At 41.0% G+C, this 21,531-nt stretch overlaps 1 protein-coding gene across 4 annotated transcripts; it reads left to right on the forward strand.

The window, feature by feature from the left end:
- The first annotated feature begins 247 nt into the window (after positions 1-247).
- IL20RA (interleukin 20 receptor subunit alpha) lies at positions 248-20,992 on the forward strand. Of its 4 annotated transcripts, none has more exons than XM_419723.7 (7): positions 248-409; positions 12,986-13,115; positions 14,636-14,814; positions 15,476-15,651; positions 16,768-16,912; positions 17,454-17,593; positions 19,709-20,992. In XM_419723.7, exons 1-7 carry the CDS (start codon positions 322-324, stop codon positions 20,636-20,638), a joined length of 1,788 nt encoding a protein of 595 aa, XP_419723.2. In that variant the 5' UTR covers positions 248-321; the 3' UTR covers positions 20,639-20,992. The 4 variants fall into 4 exon arrangements, with proteins under 4 accessions (XP_419723.2, XP_015139671.2, XP_046795073.1 ...); XM_015284185.4 differs by having other exon boundaries at positions 13,017-13,115; XM_046939117.1 differs by lacking the exon at positions 248-409 and adding an exon at positions 891-12,832.
- The last annotated feature ends 539 nt before the right edge of the window (positions 20,993-21,531 follow it).

Genomic DNA, 21,531 nt, shown 5'->3' on the forward strand with positions numbered 1-21,531 from the left:
GAGGGAGAAGGCTACGGTGAAAGACTCAGATACGTCTTTCACCCTAGCAAGCAAAGTGGACCCTAGTAGCAAAGTTTTCACCCTAGTAGCAAAGCACAGCTGGGGCAGGCAGGAGGAGAACAGAACCGCTGGGCGGACAGCGGGTCCCGAAAGCCGTCAGGTAACGAGCTGGAAGCACTCCGCCGAACCACAGCTCCCGAAGAAGCAACACGGCTCCCTTCAGCCCCGCCCCGGCCCTCGGCGCCCCGCCCGGCTCCTGCCCCGGCTCCTGCGCGGTGGCGGTGCGGGAGCTCCGTGCGTCCTGGCCGGGAGATGTGACCCATGGGCACCTGCCAGCCGCGGCGGGGGGCGGTTTGGCTGTCGCTGCTCCTGCCGCTGCTCCTGCCGCCGCCCCCCGCGGCGCACACAGGTGAGACGGGATGAGATGAGATGCTATGCGATGCGATGGGTTCGGCCATTCTTGTTTTGTGGGTTTGTTGGTTTTTTTTTTTTAGCACTTTGCATCGGTTCAATTTCCATATTTCTGCCCTCTAATATTTACGTGGGAGAAGAGTGCCTTGTGCTTCTTTAAGGCTGCTTCATCTTCTCTGTGACTGTGCTGGAATTAGGTTTTACAACTGCGTGTTTTCTAAACGTTTATTTACTTTCAGTTGTAATTGGGCAGCATGCTCTTGGAGTACTTCTTGTTCTATACTTTGCGTCAATTCCCCTAATACTTCTAGTATGTTCCTTTGTGCTTGACAGCCACCAGCCCTCAGGGTCCCACCTGAGCAGTAGGAGACAGGTTACAGCACGGGACACGCTGAGTTTTGGCAGAGTTCTGCTCTGCATGCCAGCTCTGGCTGTGTCTCCCAGCAGAGTAGAGCGGTGCCCCCGTGGCAGCCCGGGTCAGAGCAGCACAGGGAGCAGGAGAGGTGGCGGCTGGAATGGGTGGGTGAGCAGTCTGGTTAGCAAGGACTTGGGCAGAAGCAGAGATGTCACCAGGTGAGAATGAGTTTCTACGCCTAAGCTGCTGAATGTATGCCTGTGGTAGGGCCCTGTTGCTGCCAGAAGCATCTCGCGGGATTTCTTTGTTATATCCATCCAGTATATACAGTGCAAGGCATTGCAGAGATTAGCAGAGCTTCTGAGAAACTCACGCTGTCTTTGTGCTCTGGCTGTCTGCTGCAAATGTTACTGCCAAAGCTAAATGTGTGAGGATGGTCTTCTCCCATCTAAATTCACGGCAAAGCTTCCAGATCTGATGAGAGCTGGGCTGTATTAAGGGTATTCTTCACCCCAGCTGCTCTTGAGCAATGCTGAGGACAGTTTCAGTTAGCTTATTTGACAAACTTCTGTTATGCATCAGTTCTTTGGCTCTCAGGGACACGCACCCAAGTGTTCCTCCCATAAGGCCAGTTTCCTTTCAGGCAGCTGACCGTGCTGTGCTTTTCTTGTTGGGGTCTGCTGAGCACTGGGTCAAGTGTTTGGAAAATTTGTGTAACTTCCAGAGGAGGGTTAGAAAAATGTCAAGGGGGATGAGTTGGCTTTGAGTAGTAGCTTTACAAGGGAGGAGGAAAATTTCTTGCATAGTCCTGAGTTTTAGCTAGACCTCTTCTCTTGGTGTGCAAGACAGTAAAAGTTGTTTTAATACATCCTGTCAGGATTTTGCAAATAACAGAAAAAAAAATATGTGAGGTGCTGACCCATCATAGCAGCTCTCCTGCTCTCTCTCAGCAGTGAGGTTATAGGTACATCAGTCTCCTTTGGGTCTTTTCCTCCAACAGAACAAACCTGGGTTGCCAGTCACCAGCAGAGGCAATCCTGCAAATACCAGAGCTGTCCAAGGCTGGGTCTGGTGCCGTTCTAGGAGCAGATCACACAGGGGCCAGGTGTTGTGGCAAGCAGTCTGAAAGCAGCACTTCACAGACTCAGGTTCCTGCATCTCACAGAGTCTCTACTGTGCATGTCCTCTGGGAGTCTGCTATTTAGTTCATCTCCAAACTCTGTAACAGCAATTGTTAACTTACTGGACCACTGCAAACAAGCAGAAAGTCTTTTATGGTGTGTTACTGGGTACAATCCTACCCTTACTGGTGTACGTTAGCTGTTCTCCAGGTCTCTGAAGGCTAAGGTACTGCTGTCTGGGGCTGTGCGCCTACCTCACAGGTGGTTCTCCCTTTGCGGTACGCACTTACCATTGCACTTCATTGGGTTTTTATAAGTTAGTGCTTCATTCACTGCTAAAAATCTGTACTGTAGTACTAATGCATAAGCCTGGAAAATGCAACATGGAAAATGAAATTAAAAACAAAGGAAAATCCATTGTTTAATTAACAGGATCAGGAAATGTGGCAGTTTCTCTTTACACAAGTTTTTCAAGCAGCTCACAAGGTTGGGGAAGGAACATCGTGATTCTTGAAAGCAACAGAATGTCATTCTAAGAATTTACCAAACTTCATCTTAAATCATTCCACATGCTTCTAGTTGAGGTTTTCTTAACCATGTTTTTCTATAGTTAGAGAAACCATTAAATCTATTTTGTAGATATATACTTATTCTGTACTGTAAAAACAGAAATGTTGTGCTGAACTTCAGGCATGTTTGGTATTTTCATTCAGATGAGGCATGTGATTTTGAAGAAGATCTCTCATTCTCTGCACTTACTCTGCTTTTGTCCATATTGGGAAGCATTCTTGGCATTGGATTTCTTTTGGATGAAGCTGACCTGGAAGGTGTGTTCCATGAGTCCATCTAATGCGAGTACAGCTAGTACAATCTCAAAAGGAAAAAATAATGGAATAAGTGTAGAAAAGATTCTTTCTTTCAATATTGATATTTCTGTGTAAGAAATCTACTTGTACTGGCTTGCTTTATTCGCCAATGTAGACATAGCTGTAGATGCAATTGAGTTGGTAGGTGGCTGTACCAATTACTTTTCTTACTGTAGGATCTTGAAAGCTTCCCCCTTTTAATGTTCTCTAATCATTGCGTAAATTACTTGGTCTGCACTGACACATCTAGTTCAATTTACTTCTCTTTTCTTCCACTTTATCATGGCATGTATTTATTTTTACCAATAACTGTGTCTGCATTTTGAGAAGCAGTCATCCCTTTAAGCAGATTTGTTTTCTTTCACAGTCACTAGAGTGCTGAAACATACAAAACATCTCTTTTTATAAAGGACTTATGCTGGGAAATACAAACTAAAAGGACGGGAGCACAGTATGGGCCCTGCAGTTGAGCCATGGAGCTTGAGATCCGGGATCTTGTTTCTGTCCAAGCATTGTATTTTATCCTGTTAAAGCCATCCAGAAGGCAGGCAATGTTCCAGCACCAATAATCCGCTCCTTTTCCTCCTCACCTACCCGCAGTAAATCACTGAGAAGGTGTGCACCAAATCTGAATTTTTGAAGGAAGGGCAGAAAAGAAAAGCTGATCTCAAAGTTCAGTGGTGCAGAGATGTTTATGTACTGACACAAGGTGATCTAACATATATTTTTGATCTGAGAAAAGGCTCATCTGTTATTTAGACATAGCCTTAGCCAAAGCCAAAGACAGTTTTGGCTGTGTCTACATAACAGATGAAGTATTAAAAAGCAGACTGAAGTGTCAGATATTTCATATAAATGGCATGCAGCATGAGTGCTATACATAGGCTGATTGCCCTGTGGATGTGGTCTGTGATGTCTTTGTGCTGTGAAGCGTCACTACTAATAGTGGAATTATATGGGAAGACTGAGCTTTGTGTTCTGCAGAAAGAATTTTTGTGTTATTTTTGTGTTCTTTCTGTTATTTCTGAATTACTGCAGCATGAAGGAGAGAAGAACAAATGTAACACAGCAATAACTAAAAGGGTATGTTGGTTGAAGGCAAACTACAATATCTGAAGGAGTGTCATGATCATACCTTCGAAAGACTTACCCTTATGTTCTCACCTGTAACCTACTGCCTCTGGTCAGGCTGTTTCAGATAATGCCACGGTCTGTGCCCTAAGGGTTAGCTCTGCTTAGAATTTCCACAACTTGTCAAATTCCTATTGCTTGTTAATTTGGGATGTAAATAGTGAGAGTAGGTAGTTCATCCCATAGAGAAATTTGAATGCTGTTGGGAAATTGGGATTAAAGCCTAAAACTTATATATGTTTTGCAGTTCCCAGTGTTACCATTCAGGTTCACCTCACTAGCTTATAATCTTATCCTTCCTTCACAGTTGTTCTCCAGCAGCTTTTGTATTTTTAATTCCAAGACAAGCAAGTGGTTAGTCTTACTCAAGTCATGTGTATGTGTGTGGTGTGGTTTATGTTTGTTTATGTAGTTGTGGCTTGTACAAATTGATTTCTGCAGATTGATTTCTCTCCAAGATTTGGTGTTGATTGTCTACAACTATAAGATTAATAGCTGAGGTCATCCTTTATAACCCGAACAAGATCTTTGTTTAAGAAGTTGAGGTTTGTAAAAGCCTGAATTTTGGAAATCAAGTCTATCTTTAGATAAAAATGACTTTTCATTAGAAAGCTGTGTTTAAGCCGCACATCTGTTTGTGCTTTATTCTTTGTGTACTAGTAGCTTACGGAGGTTTTGTCCACTGCTCATCATATCTTGAAGAGTACAATTGAAGTAGATGTAGCAGAAAGACATGGCAATGGGATGTGGGACCGGAGGCATAGGGCAGTTTACATATAAAGAGATTAAATAAGCTCTGCCTCTTTCTCGTGGAAAATAGATGACTGAAGGGGACTGTATTCATCTGTTGTTTTCTTTTTCCTGGCTGGCTGGCTAACTTAAAGAGTATTTTAAGGTGAAGGAAGGGAGAGGAGAAGTACCATAGTCTCCATTGCCCAACGTTTTGAGTTACATCTCAGATGGCAGCTAAGCTGTTATTCAGCTTCCCATTTTTCACTTCCTTTTCTATGATGGAAATATGAACGTGTCCAAAAAGAGTCACAAAAAGAATGTTGCTTGAGGAGAGGGAAAGAGGTTACCCAGATTTATGTATTTCAGCTTAATCACACTCCATGCTCAGAAGCTGTGTGGTGAAAGGAGTTACTTTATTTCATAGTAGTCTCATAAGGCTGGAGAGAGCAGCGAGGCTAATATTATTTCATGTTGTTTGGTTTTTGGTTTTCCTTGTGCTTTCTGGAGATATATCAATATCCTGCTGTTAGGGTGTACTAAATCAGAATAGTAATGTACAGGATGTGGCTCAGAAACACTAAAAGTGTGCCTGGAGAAGGCCGAGACACGTGTAATTGCTGGCAGCTTTTTCACATTGTGAGAAGGTAGCAGACAGACAGAAGTAGAGCTGTGTAATTCCTCAGGTGTAAATCAACCTGTAGTAGTCAAACATGACTGACGGCAAACTTCTCCCTCAGCACAGTCCATGGGCAGGAACAACATACACGTGTATGCTGTTCTACTGAACTTCAGAGATGAAACACTGTCCCTTGGATCCAGCTGTGTGTTGCCACCTTGAATAGTATTTCTGAGGCAGTCTTTCCTAAGCTGTGAAAGAAGTAGGTGATTACACTGAATGACTTCCTCTGTACAGCGAAGTCACTTTGGACCTGCAGACGGGGTAAATGAGGCAGAAAATCACGTCTGGTGGTTTTAACAAAAAGACCTTGTGAAGTCCAGGAAAGATACTAAAAATAATACGATACCTATTATTAAATGACACTGTCTTGTTCACATCTGAACTTACTGTGGAAGCACTCTGAACAGTCATACAGTGCCTGGAAACACACCAGAGTGTACCTCAAAGGAGATTAGCAGAAATGGGCAGATGCCCCAGGTAACCTTCCGTTCTTAGGAGTTCTCTACAAGCAGTAGCTTCCCAAAGGCACAAGAGATGAGGTTCTGCAGCATGCTGGGTGCGTTAGTCCTGCCTCTCAGCTCTCTGATGCAGAAGGAAGTGTTCAGCCTTTTAGAGCTAGCTTTCCCTCAGATGTGAGGGCTTTTCTTCCACTGACATCACACTCAATCTCTTGTCTAGGGGAAAACATGGATTCAGAAGACAACATTTTCACTAATTCAGATTTTCAAGAAAAACAAAACCTCTTGTCTGGGCAAGGTGTTAGTAGGTTGGAGAGCAAGGAGCAACAGCTTTTAGGCAATAAATAAAATCTTAGCTATTCTAAATGAACAGCTGCTGTCTCATAGATATAAGCACTAAATGGTGGCTCAGTTTATGTAAAAACATGTATATATATATCATGAAAGGGTACGTTAGGATTGGTCCGCAACACATTGTGTCAGAATTCAGCTGATAACTCTGATGCAGCAGCAGTTTTACACCATTTCTTTTCCAAAAGACATTTACTTAGCCCTTGCATATTTTGAAAAATGTAAGATGTCAGAAATATTTGAATTAAGCACTCATTTTCTTGGCTGCTGGGTTGTAGTTGGTCTAAGAAGCAGTAAATTAATAATGCTAAAGATGTTCTCAGGAGAAAAGAAAATCCTCAAACATCAGGCAGTTTGGCTATTTTTAATATTATATAATTTCAAAACATCTGTTTTGAAAAGCAAATATTGTGGCAGCAATGAGCTTTTAAAATTAACTTAGTTATTCTCGACAGAAAAGTACTTCTGCATTTCAAAGTTAACAAAATATCATTGAGGTATTTTTCATTTTTGTAAGAAGAAGAAAAAACCCACATACCCCCGATGGGTGACGACTCTCAGAGTCGTAACGGGGTTATGAGTAATTCTAGACTTTCTGTCAACTTGTTTCACGCCAATATTGATCACTTAAAATTAATAGAAAACATACCTACAATAACTTTCTCCTATTTGACTGCATCAGGGACATATTTTTGCAGTAAGACATGGTTAGGTAGTATGAGCTCTACCTTTGTACTTGCAAACTTTCAAAGTGGTGGGAAGAAAAGCACTTGGGTCTCTAGGATGTGGTGTGGAGAAATAAACATAGTGTTTCACACAGAGGTAGGGAACGTGGCAAGGCAGGCCACACCATGCATTGGCACCCTCTCTTCATCCTACCCTCACTCCTTCCCCAGATGATCTCCTCAGTTTCACCTGATTCCAATGGCAGCTTCCCTAATCTCTTCACAAACAAACCCACACACCCAGGTCTTGTCACTCACATTTTCCCACCTCTTCTGTCATTACTTGTGCCTTTCTGTCTGCTCCGCCATCTCATTTTCATTTAGTCCAATGACACTGTTTCAGTCCCCATCTTTCTCTCCCTTTTCCACATACCCCTTATGAAGAGGTTGTGACTGGTGGGCCTGACTCCTCCTCTGGGAGGCCAAGAGTTTGCTCCGTGGTTGCTTCTCCAGCACTGTTAGGATTACAACAGGAAATCACCTCCACAATCCTCCCCCAGTTCCCACCACCAATGAAGTAAAAGGGCTTCACTAGCCCAACTTCATGTGCAGAAGTCCCAGAGCTCCAGCAGCCCACCAAGAGAAAGGCAGGGATGCTCCAGTGACTACTGCCTGCCTCCACCTCCTCACTATCCAATCTGTTGAATTCCAGAAAAGAGCTCATAAGAATCAGCACAGGAAATGTTTCAGGCTGACGTTGTTAAAGAGAAAAAAAAAAAAAAAAGTTAACTCATCTCTTTTAATTGTTGTAAAGATGACTAATATCAGGCAATGACATTTGCTAACGTGTATTCCTGGCTCTGTGGGGTTTCCCTTCCTCTCTGCAACTTCTGATCTCCCGTTTTGGCTCAGTTCCCCTGTTTACTATTTCATGCACTCCCTCGCAATCCTGCATGACCAGTGCCAGCTTGCTTCAGACCATAGATGTGCCAGAAAAGGCAGTCACAGCCCTCTGCTAGCAAATGCTACTGAACATTATGTCAGCAGACACTTGTTCTGAGTACAGCCATTTTTATAATATACTTGCACGTGTTTGAGGCAACATTTTTCATTGACAACAACGTATTCATCTAAGCAGATGAGCTGGAGGAAGAAATAAAGAGTATGAATCCAGCAACAGAGAAGGAACAAGCAAGACTGCACAAGAATTTGGTGGAAGTCACCCATAGCTGAACAGAAAGACAGGGCAGTGTGTTACAGTACAGCCAGGAGTGAACATCCAGTGTGTTAAACTGCTCCTACTTTGCTTGGTATTTCACTGGTGGTTCTGATGCCAGTGGAAAAGGTGAATCAGGAACTTGGCATCTCTGAACGTCTGATCCCTTGTGAAGATGTGCAAGTTGAATTAGATCAGTGGCCCTGAAGTGGCAGCTGCAAATCACAAGGCATGGGGAGTGAGTGTCCACTGCGCTGCCCTTAATCTCAGCGCCTGGGGCAAAGGAGCCGCTACCATCAGAGGTGGTCCCAAGGGCCACTTTTGCATAAGAAAATGCAAGAGCAATTGAAGCCAAAGTCTTCTCTGTCATTGTCAGAAGAGGAGTTCTTCATTTATTTAGAGGCAATTGATAAGGGAGGAGCACTTGCTTTTTACTGCCATAGGTATTGGAAAAAGCTGTGTTCAAGCAAGACTCTCCTTTCTGTTTTAATTCTTTCCACATCTCTCACTGTCTTAAATTACATCGAATAGTTGCCTAGAGAAATGCTGTGGCTTTCTATGTCATTTTATTTTGTTGGAAAATTTGGTGGGACAGCAATCCTTATAGTCATGACACAGTAAAATACACCAGGTGATCATTTGGCTTGAGAGCAGCACAGTCAACACCAGTACTGACACAGGACACGTTTCTGTGGCAAAAGCTCAGTTTTCAGTGGATGTTTGTCTTCTCCCCATCCTATAACTTTAGGAAAAAAATCTATTTTTTTGTATTTATGTATTTTTATACTTTGCAGCTGCTAGGTTGTCTAAATCAAGACACATGTTAACAAATGTGTTCACAGTGAGAGAGCTGAGGCAGCTGCAGCTGTATTTGTCCTGCAACACTGACATTAAACACAGACATTTATCACTGAATTAGGCAGCGCTGCCTCTGTACGGACAAAAAGCAGACACACTGAGCAGATAATAGTTATAAGTGGAAATTAGATGTGCTTATATTTGTATAGGTGCGTGCACATATATATTCAGGTGTGTACAGATAGATGTGGCTGTACCCAAAACCAAGGTTTGAGCAGTAACAACTTGAGCAAGGCACGTACATGGCGGTGAGCTGCATGCACTTAAAACCGACCACATTTTTCAACCCAACAGGCACTTTCACAAAGAGAGGATGAGGCACCTGCTGTGAAGTCTTTTACTCATGTGAATAGTCTCACTGACGTCAGTGGGCTTTTTCGCTCACATGTGAAGGTGTTTTCAGGCTAAGTCATATCTGTTTTGAAGAGTCTCGCCATAGCGTACTCTAAGATCAGGACTTGGCTCTTCAGTGTGGTAGTAAAGTTTACAAGCCTATATTACTACATTCTTTCCAGTCCAGGTGTGCAAAGAATTACAAAGATATGATGAACACCGTTGCTCAAGATTTGATTTACAGTATTTCCAAACACGGTAATAAGAGCTCCGGGTTTTTTTTTTACGTGCAAGAAATAAATAAAGGAAATTATTTCATTATACTGGAAAGTGATGACAGCCATTGCAGACTGTCTATGAGACAGACTGAACCTAGAAAAGCACATTGCGTGACTGATTTGTGCTCTCATGTAGGCCACTGTAAACTGAAAATAATTCACGTGACATCCATGCTATTAATCTGTTAATGGAAAGAAAATTGGAGTATGGTGGGTTATATTTTGTTTAGAGATGAGATACTGAAATAAGCAGCTGATAACGTTGGGAGATGCAAGCTATGTCTACACTCTATTTTTTGCACATGCCTCCTGATATTACTGAGCATCATGGAGATATGAGGGAGTTCTTTCTTAGCTCTTCTCATAGAAATAGTGGAGTATGGCAGTTCTATTCCTGTTTTCAAGATGTAGAATTGAGGAATAAAAAACAGGCGTGGTTTCTTTGCAGGGCAAACAGATGCATCTACCAAAGCGACAAAAAAACACATACAGAAAGTAAATCTCTGCCGTAGCAGCTGATGGAAAGTTAACGGTCTCTGTCCCTCTGCCTCCCAAATCACATTGAACTTGGGGCAAATCGGAGTGTGCCTGCAGTGTGATAATGCTTTAGATCTTGTAAAGATACAGCCTGTGGGTTCTGCTGGCTGAGATTGGCTCATCCACTGCAGTCAGTGTTTCTGTTTTGAAACTTCAGTTACCACATCAGAAACCACGCCAGGCAGAGAGAAATTAAAAAGAAAAAAAAAAAAAAGAAGAAACAATTAAAAAAACACACATTTATGTTACTAGTTTTAAAATATTTTAGTGTAACAGGTAAGCTCACGACTCCTGCTACTTTAAAATGTGCTTAAGGGATATAAATGTTTTTCTTCAAGGTTGGGCAAATGTCAAAAGGTGCAGGTATGCAAAACCATTCAGAAAACCAGTGGAAGTGATTTGCTTCGTTTGTGATGAGCTGGCTGGTTCTATTCGCTGACCATGCATTAGCCCCATCAGCACCACATATTTTATAAAACTTTAAAGGAAAAGAAGTGTGAAATGTGAGCTGACAGGGAAGGTTTCCACTGTCCTCTACTTGACACGGATGTAACACTGGCTAATTTTTATGAGGCTTATCAAAACAGGGCTGGCAGTGACCTTAAGATCCCATCTGTCCCGCTACCCCTAGGCAGAACCAGCTCAGTGTTGCCTGGCAGACAGTACCCTAATCTGCCCTTTGAAACATCCAGAGCCCTCCCAGACAGTTCGCCTTGTGTGTCCTCTTCTGCCCATCAGGCATTGCTGCTGGTGACTTCTTTCAACCTGAAACTGAACTCCCTTTCTTCTTTTCCTTGTTCATGGATGACATGGAGGATAAACTGTCCCGTAATGTAAAGATTTGCAGTGTTGCCCCAGCTCCCTGACAACGTCTATCTCTGGTACGTTAGCTGCCAAAGAAGCAGAGATGGGGGCTGATCAGCATGGCTGCTGTCTCGAGGGCAGGGAGGGAGAGGCATCTGCATTGGTCCATCCTAACCAGAGAGAGAACCTAACCATTGCAGGGCAGTGCTCACTGGCCCTGTTGCTTGTAATTAATGCAAAGCAGACGCGTCCCTCAGAGAGTCTGAGTTACCAGAGACATCTCTCTTCCTCTTCTGCTGCTAGGTTGGGATTTTTTAATCTTGGCTCTGGAGGTTTTCAGACCCTTCAGTATGTGCTTTATTTTATTCTTAATTCTCTCCTTGTTGGTCTTTTAGGTTTCTCCTCAGTGTTCTTTAATGAGAAGCTTTTTATGGCTTTGGTCCCCCTCAACCTAAGAAATAAATCCATTTTCTATATCCTCCTGTTTGGGAATTGCAACAGAATGTTCATTTGTGCTTCAGTACTTCCCCTTCTCTCTACATAGATTTCCCAGTTGCCTTCTACAGGACTTGGTCAGGGCTGTGTCACTTCTGTTTTTTTTCCTTCTTGTCCCCGTCTCCAGGCTGTGCAGTTGATGGCTTCCCTGCAGTCTCATAAACGTTAATGCAGGGATTTGCTGCAAATGATGAAATTTGATGCATGGATGATTTCTTGCAATCCATGTAATACTGATTTTGGTTTGTTCTTCTTACTAGCATGCACGTTAATTAAGTAATTAATTAATTGTTTCTCCACTAAACAAATGTTGCCAACTTGAGGATGTTTATTGGGCAGCTTCATACTTGCATTTGGAATCATTTCACCTAGAGCAGAGGGACTGTGGAGGACATTTATTTTGGTGGAAAGTAAAACTTTATTTTCTAGGTTATCTCCCACTTAGAAGAAAATGTTAGAGTAAAGCAAATGCAGACACCTTCTTGGCAGCCTCTTTCTGCTGCTATCACATCCTCTGGCATCTCAAACTTTTTGATTTCATTAACTGAGCCTGTAATTTGAGCCCTTGTGAGATTACAGTCATTGGGCATTTCTATGTCCAAGTGTTCAAGGAAAGGGGACTTTCTACATACCATTGGTAAATAAGTAACCTTGCCCGAAGGACTGTGCTTGACAACAAGACTCATTCTCCAGGAAAAAAAAAGAAAAGAAAAAAGAAATTGAAAGTCACCAAATACCAGCTAAGTGCTAGGGAATAAAAGAGAGCAACATTAGAAACACTCTCCATAAATAGGCTTATGGAAAGCTGTAGACAGAGATGCAGGCATATACTGGAGTTTCTTTTGAATGTTAATATACAAACAGAGGCTTGGAAAATCCAGGATTTCCAACATGTCAGTTTACAGAATAGCTTTTTCTGATTGTTTCAAAGACAACTAGAAATGAGTAAGTTAACCAGGAAAATGATGGTGATTTTTACTTACAAAAGCAGCTAGGTGTTACACATGGTATGTTAAATGCAATTCATACAAGTGAATGAACATTTTAGTAAGAGTGAAATATACCACCAAAAAAATATAATAAGGTCTGCTTAAGGAGACAACAAAGGTCCAGGTCCGTTCATTCAGATAGGTTCCCGCTGTTCATGTTAATGTGTTGTATTTCCTCCTTTCTTTGTCACTTTTTGATACTTTAATAATTCAAATTGCATCCCTGGAGGAAGAGGGTTCTGAAAAGTCCTGAAAGACCACAGATTCACTTTTTCTCTTCCCTATTATGCTCTCATGGCCACTCGTAACAAGAAGCTGCTCCCCAGCAGCTGCAGCTTCAGGGTTGATCTCAGGGCTGCTGAGAGTTGCTGGGGATTGGCTCACAGCTTGAAGGTTGGGATTCTGCCCCAGCCCCAAAGTCCTCTGCTTTGCAAGTAATTTAGCAATGTGAACATAGGAAACTGGGCTCTGAAGAGTCCTCGGACTTGCTTGCTTTGCTCATTTATTTCAAAAGACGGTTCAAGGAACAGTAATTTAGATGAATGACATACCTGTAAGTGTTCGCTTTTTGACTTCATCAAAAATAAAGGCAATACGTAGCAGTTTATGGCTTATTTAAAAAATAAGCTCCTGTTTGGTTAACTTCAAAGCATATGTATTTGCAGATTCTTAGTGTATATTGTTCCTTTCTTATTTTCTTTCTCAGGAGAGTTGTATTGTTCTTTGCCCAACCCTAGGAATGTTCATTTTGAATCTACCAACATGAAGAATGTCCTCCACTGGTTAGCACCAGAAGGTACAGGAGATGGAGTACTCTACAATGTGAAATATTCAGTGTAAGTTGGCTTCTTTATTGTATCCTTCACTGCTTTTTTTTTTTTTTTTTTTTTTTTTTGCATCTTAAATTGAAAAAAAATCTTTATGCAAGATAGGGCTGCTAAAAAGTAAAAAAAAAAAAGAAGAACTAAAGCATAGCTTAGATGTAAGTAATATAGTTTTTAACTTTTACTTCTGGTACAGCTTACTTCATATCCAGTTAAAAATAACTATGAGGAAAGTCTTCCTATGAAGCAGTGTAGGAAATAACCTGAAGCTCTCAGGGCATTCCGCAGAAATGAAGCTAAGGAACGAGCAGTTCCTTATGTATGTGAATTGGCATCATAATTGTGTTCTGTACATATTTGAATGGATCTGAGGATGTAGCATCTAAAGGAATATTGTGAGCAAACACTGTTTCATCAGTGTATTCTAACAGACTCAACAGCCACAGGTTTATTTCAATCCCCAAAGCCTCTCCAGTTTGGGAGTCAATCTAATGAAGTTACCAAGTAATACAGACAACCAAGTAACGTGATCAGAAACAGAGCTTGACCCTTTGTAGGACATCAAGGAACGTGAGTGAAGACCAGAATCCATTTCCTTCATTGCCATCAAGAAAGCACTAGGTCATCTTAAGAGCAGTACAGGAAATTTAACTTATAAATAGGTGTAGCTCTGTTGTCATGGATGTTATCATGCTACTAGTCTTATCCTCTGCTACATACTCTTCCCTCAGTCTAGTAGTTTTTTCATGACACTAAAACAAATTTAGATCTCCAGAAGTTTCCTGCAACTTGTACTGATTACTTAAAAAAAAAAACAAGGAGTTGCTTTTGCAGTTAGAGTCTGCAACCTCGTTTATCAGATCTTGCCATCTGTGCTAGCAGAGGAGTAACATAGTCCACATCCCTAGGAAAGGCAAGATTTCTTGACTATAAAGAAATGGAACAATAACCATATAGAAGGCAAAAAACTCAGAGTGTTAGCTGTGCTGACTGCAGGTCAGCTGGTCCACAGGAGAGTCTGTAGTCATAGTTATGGGCCATCTTTCACGTGTAATACAGAAATACTCATCTGTATCTCTAGTTAGAGAAAATCCAGGCAGAAATTTTCAAAGGAAACTTGGATTTCTTCTGCTAGTGCTTAAGATCAGTACTGAAGCATTATTGTAGTGTGTTTATGCCTCTGCTTCAACAAGAACGATTTTGAAATGCATCATATTACAGATGGAGTCTTTATTTTAAACAAGAAAAAAAAGTGACCGACAGCTTAGCACACATCTCTACACAGCAGAAAAAGCCACTGGCCATTCTACAGAACATTTTGTCATTACATAAATAGTTACTCTGACTCAGTTTTCATGTGTTCGGAGTTTAAACCAAAGCTGTGGAGACTGAAGTTGAGAGATCCATGTAAGCGAAAGTGGACTTGAGTTAGTATTATTAACATCCCAGTTACCCACTGCTGTTTTTGAATAGGACCTACACTGGTTTATTTTTCATTTGTACAGCTCCCTTCTCTTTCTCTTTCAACACAGATATGGTGATGGCAAATGGATTAGGAAGCCAGAATGCAGGAATATCAATAGAACATGGTGTGACCTCTCCAGTGAGACTGCTGACCATGAAGAGCAATACTACGCGAGTGTTAAAGCCTTCCTAAATGGGAAGTGCTCTAACTGGATAGAGACAACACGATTTAACCCTCTTACAGACAGTAAGGAAAGCTAATCACAAAGCCAGGTGTTTATGGCCTTGGTTAATACTGTGTGCTCAGAGTGCATCTTCATAGCATGCGATATTTTAATTTTAATGTAAGCTTAGATATTTCTGCTGCTGTTTGAGATTTATGCTGCTGGCAGCAGTAATTGAATTCATTGTAATCTGGATATATGTATGTTAAACTTATGTATTAGAAACTGTTATACTGAATACTGTTTTATGCAGTCATAAATCTTTACTCAAAGGAATAAAGAAAGGCATGGCACATATACTTTATAAAGAGCTCTGATTTTGAAAAGGCCCTATTAAACCAAACAGTAATCATACTTTAAAGCACCATATCCCTTATCTGTACCAGATAATCTGATGATATACTGGTAATTTAGCTTGTTTTAGCCAATTGAGTTTCAATGTTGTACATTCTGCAAAGTCACAGGACTTCCTAGGCAAAATTCCAAGTCAGTGTTCAGCTTCTTACTATGAAGTTTCTGTTATTTATGTGGAAAATCATTTTATATCAGTATAAATAAATTGTTCAAGGTTCTATTTAGACTACCCAAAATATTACAAAAATTTAATATCATCCCCTTTAAGAAGTTGCACAGTCAAATCTTCTGATTCATGTAACTAGTTCTGATCAGTTTTTATTTTCCTAGCTAAAATTGGCCCACCCATGGTAAATGTGTCTTCTACTGAGAAATCTATTTCAATCACACTGACTGTTCCTGAGAAGTGGAGAAGAAGTGCTGACGGAGAATCTGTATCTCTGCTTCAAGTATATCCTGGCCTGCAATACAACGTGTCTGTGCTCAAGAAAAAGACAAAGAAACGAGTAAGCTCTGAGAATGCTATAGAACTTTGCCTATTAAGTCTGTGCACTGTGCTTTGTAACAGCAAGATCTGAAATAGGGCTCATAACATGACAGGAACTGTAGGATCACTGTCCATCTTTCTGTGTCAGGTGGACCAGAACTGGCTGCACTACTCTAGATGTGGTCTGATGAGCACTGAGTGAAGGGGCATAATCCCTTATCAACACCTATTGGATCCTCTCCTTTTGACACAGCCCAGGATGCTGTTGACCTCCTTTGCTGCAAGGGCACGTTGCTGGTTTATGTTCAGCTTGCTGCCTATTCCAGCCGTCTTCAGCAGAGTTGCTCCCCAACCAGTCAGGCTCACCCCACAGCACAACAAAGTGCATCCTTTGCCACCACATCTGAAAGTCTTCATTCATCTCTCTCCAGATTTAAATTCCATAAAGGAGTAATTTTCACCATAAACACAGTAGATAAGGAGGCATTTAGTGATTATTCACAAAAATATCTATTCTTCTGCTCCTGTCCTCCAGACATAACACCTGCCTAGCAAATGTCTGAATTTCCAGAAAAGAGGAGAAAGGTCTATACAACAAAACAGTCCTTCTCTGTCAAAGGCTGTATTAACATGCTAAGACTAGCATTAGCTTGACAAAGAGCAGTTACTTTACTCTGGACTCCAAGACCTACATAAAAACTATTATTTTAAGGCTCCTACCTTTATCAGAACATCCAAATTTGAAAGATTTTTCAGAACCTGTATCACGTGCCTTTCATGTGCCTACACATCAGGAAGGGGCTAGTGTGGTATTTTATCTCTACTGCAACATCAGCATGAGAACGTGGGCTGGTGATGATACGTGTTTCTACTTCATATAAACCATGACGTTGTTCAATAGTAGTAGAAGGACGATTGAATGGAAGAGGAAATATTCAGAGATTATGTGACATAATAAAGAACTTGAGTTTTCATTGCATTAGGAAAAAAAAGGATACAGCTGGTGGTTATTGAAGTATTATTATTTGTTTCCAAAAATGTGTTCTTGTGACAAATTTTATCTATAAAATTTTTACCTTTCTGGAAGTGAGGAATTAAAGAGGAAAGACAGACTCTTTTTATATGTATCTTCTAGTGGTTCTTCTCCATCAGCAACAGCACCTTGGTTGTGCCCTGGTTAGAACCTGGAACAGCTTACTGTGTCAGCGCGCAGATCCATGTCACTACGCCACTTCTACACAGTGGGTTTTCTAAAGAGCACTGCATTTCTACTTTGAAAGGTATGTGTAAGCTGGCAAATTACAAAGTTAGAAAAAATGGTGAATGAGTTTCTGATTTTTTATGTCTATTCCCCTTCTGTACATTCACGCTGTTGAAATTATCTTTGACTTTAAAACATAGTTGGGACATACTGACTGAAACATAAGACAGTACCTCTGAAGAAAAGGCTCTGCATTCCTTGAGTCTCAATGAATGAGATCTTATTTTTTCTCCTTGAATAATGCTTGGAAGTGACAGAGCTGGGACAATATGAGGGGGGTAGAAACTAGCAACAGGAGAGCAAGAGGGAGGGATTGTTACTTCTTTTTACAGGTTGTTTTTTTTTTTTTTACTTTTTTACAGTTTAATTTATAACGTAGACTAAAATAATAAAAGATTGTTCTGTAGCTCTTTTTTTTCCCCCCAATTTCCTGTAAACTCCTGTTTTATTTAAAATGCTTGCATCCCATGTCCAAAAAGCAATATGGTAAATGTGTATGTTATTGTCTGAATACATTATAAAGTTAAGCAGTACAACAAAAACTTTTGCTTTGTTAACAGATAAAACAACAGATGAGACTATAACAGTTGTATTTGGATACATTCTGCCTATTGTGCTAGCTGTCCTTTTTACTTCAGTGGCATGCTGCTGTGTGCACAGGTACATTCATGTCAGCAAACAGAAGCATCCAACAAGCCTGGTATGTATTCTTTGTTGCTGGATGATGCTGCCAGCTTTGGATCTCACAGCAGAGTTGTACATTTTCCAGGAGGAAACCAAGGCTAACTGCAAATGAAATCTCTGGTTGCCACTCTGGTCAGTTAAAACAGAGGAATAACTCCAATTAGCAACTGTGACTAGATATGAAAAGATGACCAAGGGTAATGAAGATTGGAATAGATCTGTTTGCTTGGGAAGATTCAGTGCCACAAACGGGGTCTGAGATGAACTGAGACAGGTTCTGTAGGAAGTCAGCACTCCTCAAATGTGTCCAGAAAGAAGCACAGAAGAGATTTAGTGAACAAGAAGTTGAAATCAGAAACTAGAAGAGGAAATAATTCAGCAGTGCAGAATCACCTTGATATTGTCTTGAATTATTAGAAGGTGTTGCCAGACTTTCCCATGTGTTTGAGAAGGTTTTAGCACAGAGAGGTTATTTAATCTGAATTTCAAGAGTTCTTTCATGTACTGGACTCTGTTTCTTTGCATCCAGTAAATATAGCAACAAGTGAATTCTGTTATTTATACTGACCAAAGACACTTTCTATGTAAAAGGGTTTGCAAATTTCTTAGAACCGTTCTGTATAGTTGGTTAAATTTTGGAAGGAACACATGAAGTCTAAGAAATGTTATCTGTTTCCGTCCCATAAGCCCAGTGAAATTTTCTTACAGCTGTCTGTAAACAAGTTGCTCAATCACAAATGTGAAATCGATGAGCACTGATGTTAATCCAGTCTGCAAGACATGGTGTGGTGGGAGGTATAAGGGAGGTAGTTTCAACACTTTGATCTTTCTAAAGAAATCCAGTGCAGCAGAGGTGATAGAAGTGTTCTCAGAGGGACTGACTGCTTCATGAAGGGGTCAGAAGGAAGGAGCAGAGCAGCTGCTGCTGCAGTGTATTCAGACATGCACTGAGACACCTGCAACTGACAAGGTGCCAGCTTTGTCCTGGGGTACAGGACATGGCAGGGAGAGATATCAGTTGACCATAGTTTGGAAAGCTAGAAGGACAGAGGTCCACAGCCAGAAAAATTCCCACTTGAGAGCAGACTAAACTCCAATTCCAGGAGACTTTTCTCTTATAAGCATTGTGTTGTTTTTGTGGGTCTTTTGGGAGTTTTGTTGGGATTTTTTTGCTTTCAATGAACTTTATGTCCAGCTTGAAAGCTTCAATCTTATTTCCACACCTCTTAAGATGAACTGAATGAAGATAACAAATGAATACAGAACTGTTGTTTTAGTGATGGTTTTCGCTTCTCCCAATCCACAGACTATTCCACACAGCCATCCCTTGTGGTCAGAGGAAGGTGGAATAAGCAGTTTGGTTTGGTCTGGCACTTCTGACCCGGGGAGTCTTTCAGACTACGTAGATCAGTGGTCTCAGTTTTCCATTCAAGTTTGAAACGTTGAAGTGCAGCTTCTCGTGGCTGTTATTCAATTGCATTTTCTTTTACTGTCTGCTGTACAGTGCTTCTATCTGCTAGAAATACTAGTCATTTCAAAAAGATCGTATTCTGCTGTTTATTTAACTAGATGATTTATTGCAGTCATAAATCCAGCCTGCGACCAAATGCACAGTGCAGGTTCTGTATACCGCTATATTTTCCTTCTCTGACAGGAAACTTAATATTATTTAATCCTCTGTAAGTCTCACCTTAGCATGGTAACCAATGTGCTTGTGGGATGTGGTTTTGACTGCACTTCCTCTTTGCTGGTTAACGAGAGTGGAATAGATTTCTGTAGTCTGTGACCCAAGTGCAGTTCTGATGTTTTCTCAAAGCCACTTGATTTTGTGCTGGTGGAAACAACTGGAATTTTGACAGAATTGTTCTAACCATTATTTTGGCATGGAGAAGATGAGAACGAGGAAATCAGAGCTGATCATAATATACTTTTACTTCTGATAGAACAATAAAAGTGAAGCATTTTCACACTTTTAGAGGTATACATGATGAACTTCCTTTTAACCTAAACTGAATTATTTGCTCCTAATATGGTCTAAGACAGCTTTATCTTTTAAAAACAGACAATAGTGTAAGAGGAAGCAATATGGTATTTTTATTATACTTTAATCAAAATACTTTTTGCTTTCCAGGTATGGCACTATACTGATAAATGCAAGGAAAAGGTTTTTATACCTTGTGAAAAAATAGTGGTCAACCTTATCACAGTTAATGTGGATGAGTCCAAACCATCTCAGGAATCCATTCATCCATCAGAAATGAAAAGCCCCCGTTATTATACTGTTTACAGTGGCGCTGAAGGGAGAGATGTGTCTCTAAAAGAAGTGCCAGAAGCAAAATACTTGCTGGATATTTCTCATGAAGAGATTTCACAAGAAGAGGACATTTTAGCTGAGGGGGATAAAACTGGAACGAAGAATGACCAGCCTGGAATGAAGAATACTATGAGACAAAAAAACGGAGGGAGTGTAGAGTATGAACTTGGTGTAAGGGCTGATGACTTCAGTCCTGGCCAAAGCCTAGAAGAACTCAGTCTGAAAGAGAAGACATCGACGCCTGGGGGACTAGGTGAGCCACAGACTGCTTTGGGAAACTTAGTTAACATTAAAACAGGAAAGGCATATTGCCCCCAACTGGAGGTGAGGGCAACAGACCCTTCTTCGGGACAGGAATTAGAGGAACTTAAGCTGAAGATGGCTGACACAGTGGATGAATTGCTGGGTAAGGGCCGTATCAACCTGGTGGACTTGCATGATGAAAAATCTGGGCACACATCTTACCATCGGCTAGGAAAAATAGCACACGGCATCACAGAGAAAGAGAGTGAACAGACCGTACTGGTGGATTGGGACCCAAACACTGGCAGATTGTATATTCCTACTTTGTTCAGTGTTGAAAATGAGGTGTGTAAAGGAGTATTTAAGTGTGATGGCCCTAACAAAGAGGGAATTTTGTCCAGACTGTATGAGAAACAGGTATCTGAAGAATCATCTCAGGACCAAGAAATGTATCTGCTGCGATTCCAGGAACAATGGGGACTGCATGTAGAAATGGAAGACTGAACAGTGATTTTCTAGAATACTGTAAACCACAAAACCCTGTTTACTTTGCCAAAGAGAATGACAGACTCAGTAGAGCTAACATATCGTAATGTACTGGAAGTTTTTAGAACCGTCACAGTCGAGCAACTTATTCACAATATTTATAACAACTTCCAGGCATGATATTGGTGATTTCAACTCCCACTGTAGACCTCTCAGGTGAAATATACTGGTTGTCAGATTACCTTCTTTTTAAAAAATAAAAATCTCTGCACAGAGGGTGCTGTTAAGATTTTCATATTGTAATTGCTACTAAAGCAAATTATTTTGGTTTGAAAGCTGTTATTTTTAGCAATAAAAAGCAACAATACGATATTTTGCTGGGATGTGTCACGTGTCTTGACACAACATAGCCTTTTTTTTATGTCTCATTCCTGCTAGTAGTAATGGGTGCAGTTGATTTTTTGTGGAAGTAAAGGGCACCTCCAGTATACGGTTTCTTTGTTTTATCAACATTCTATTTAAGGAAGACATTCTGATCTATTTTTCATGAAAGACTCAACTGGAATGTGTGGTCACTTTCCTACTGCTACTCAGATACACATCCAACAAAATTTCTTCTAACCGATACAGATGAAGGTTCAGAAAACATGGGGGAGAAGGTGGGAAGCACTAGTCATATTTTACTCTGAGGGAAAATGTGGTGTGGGGGAATTTAGTAATATACCTGCAGTCTTACTGGGTGGACTGTGCCTCACCCAGCCTTAGCCACTAGCAGTATAGCAGCTGTTTCATGGTGAAATGACTCACGTCCTGCAAGTGACTGTTCCTCTCTAATGACTTTAATGGCAAGCTAGTGTGACTAGCTCAGATGGAGAAGTCCGATCTAGGCTCGCCACTACTATTCCAGACAC

The sequence above is a fragment of the Gallus gallus genome, chromosome 3 (assembly GCF_016699485.2).
Source record: "Gallus gallus isolate bGalGal1 chromosome 3, bGalGal1.mat.broiler.GRCg7b, whole genome shotgun sequence".
NCBI classification, from domain to species: Eukaryota; Metazoa; Chordata; class Aves; order Galliformes; family Phasianidae; genus Gallus; species Gallus gallus.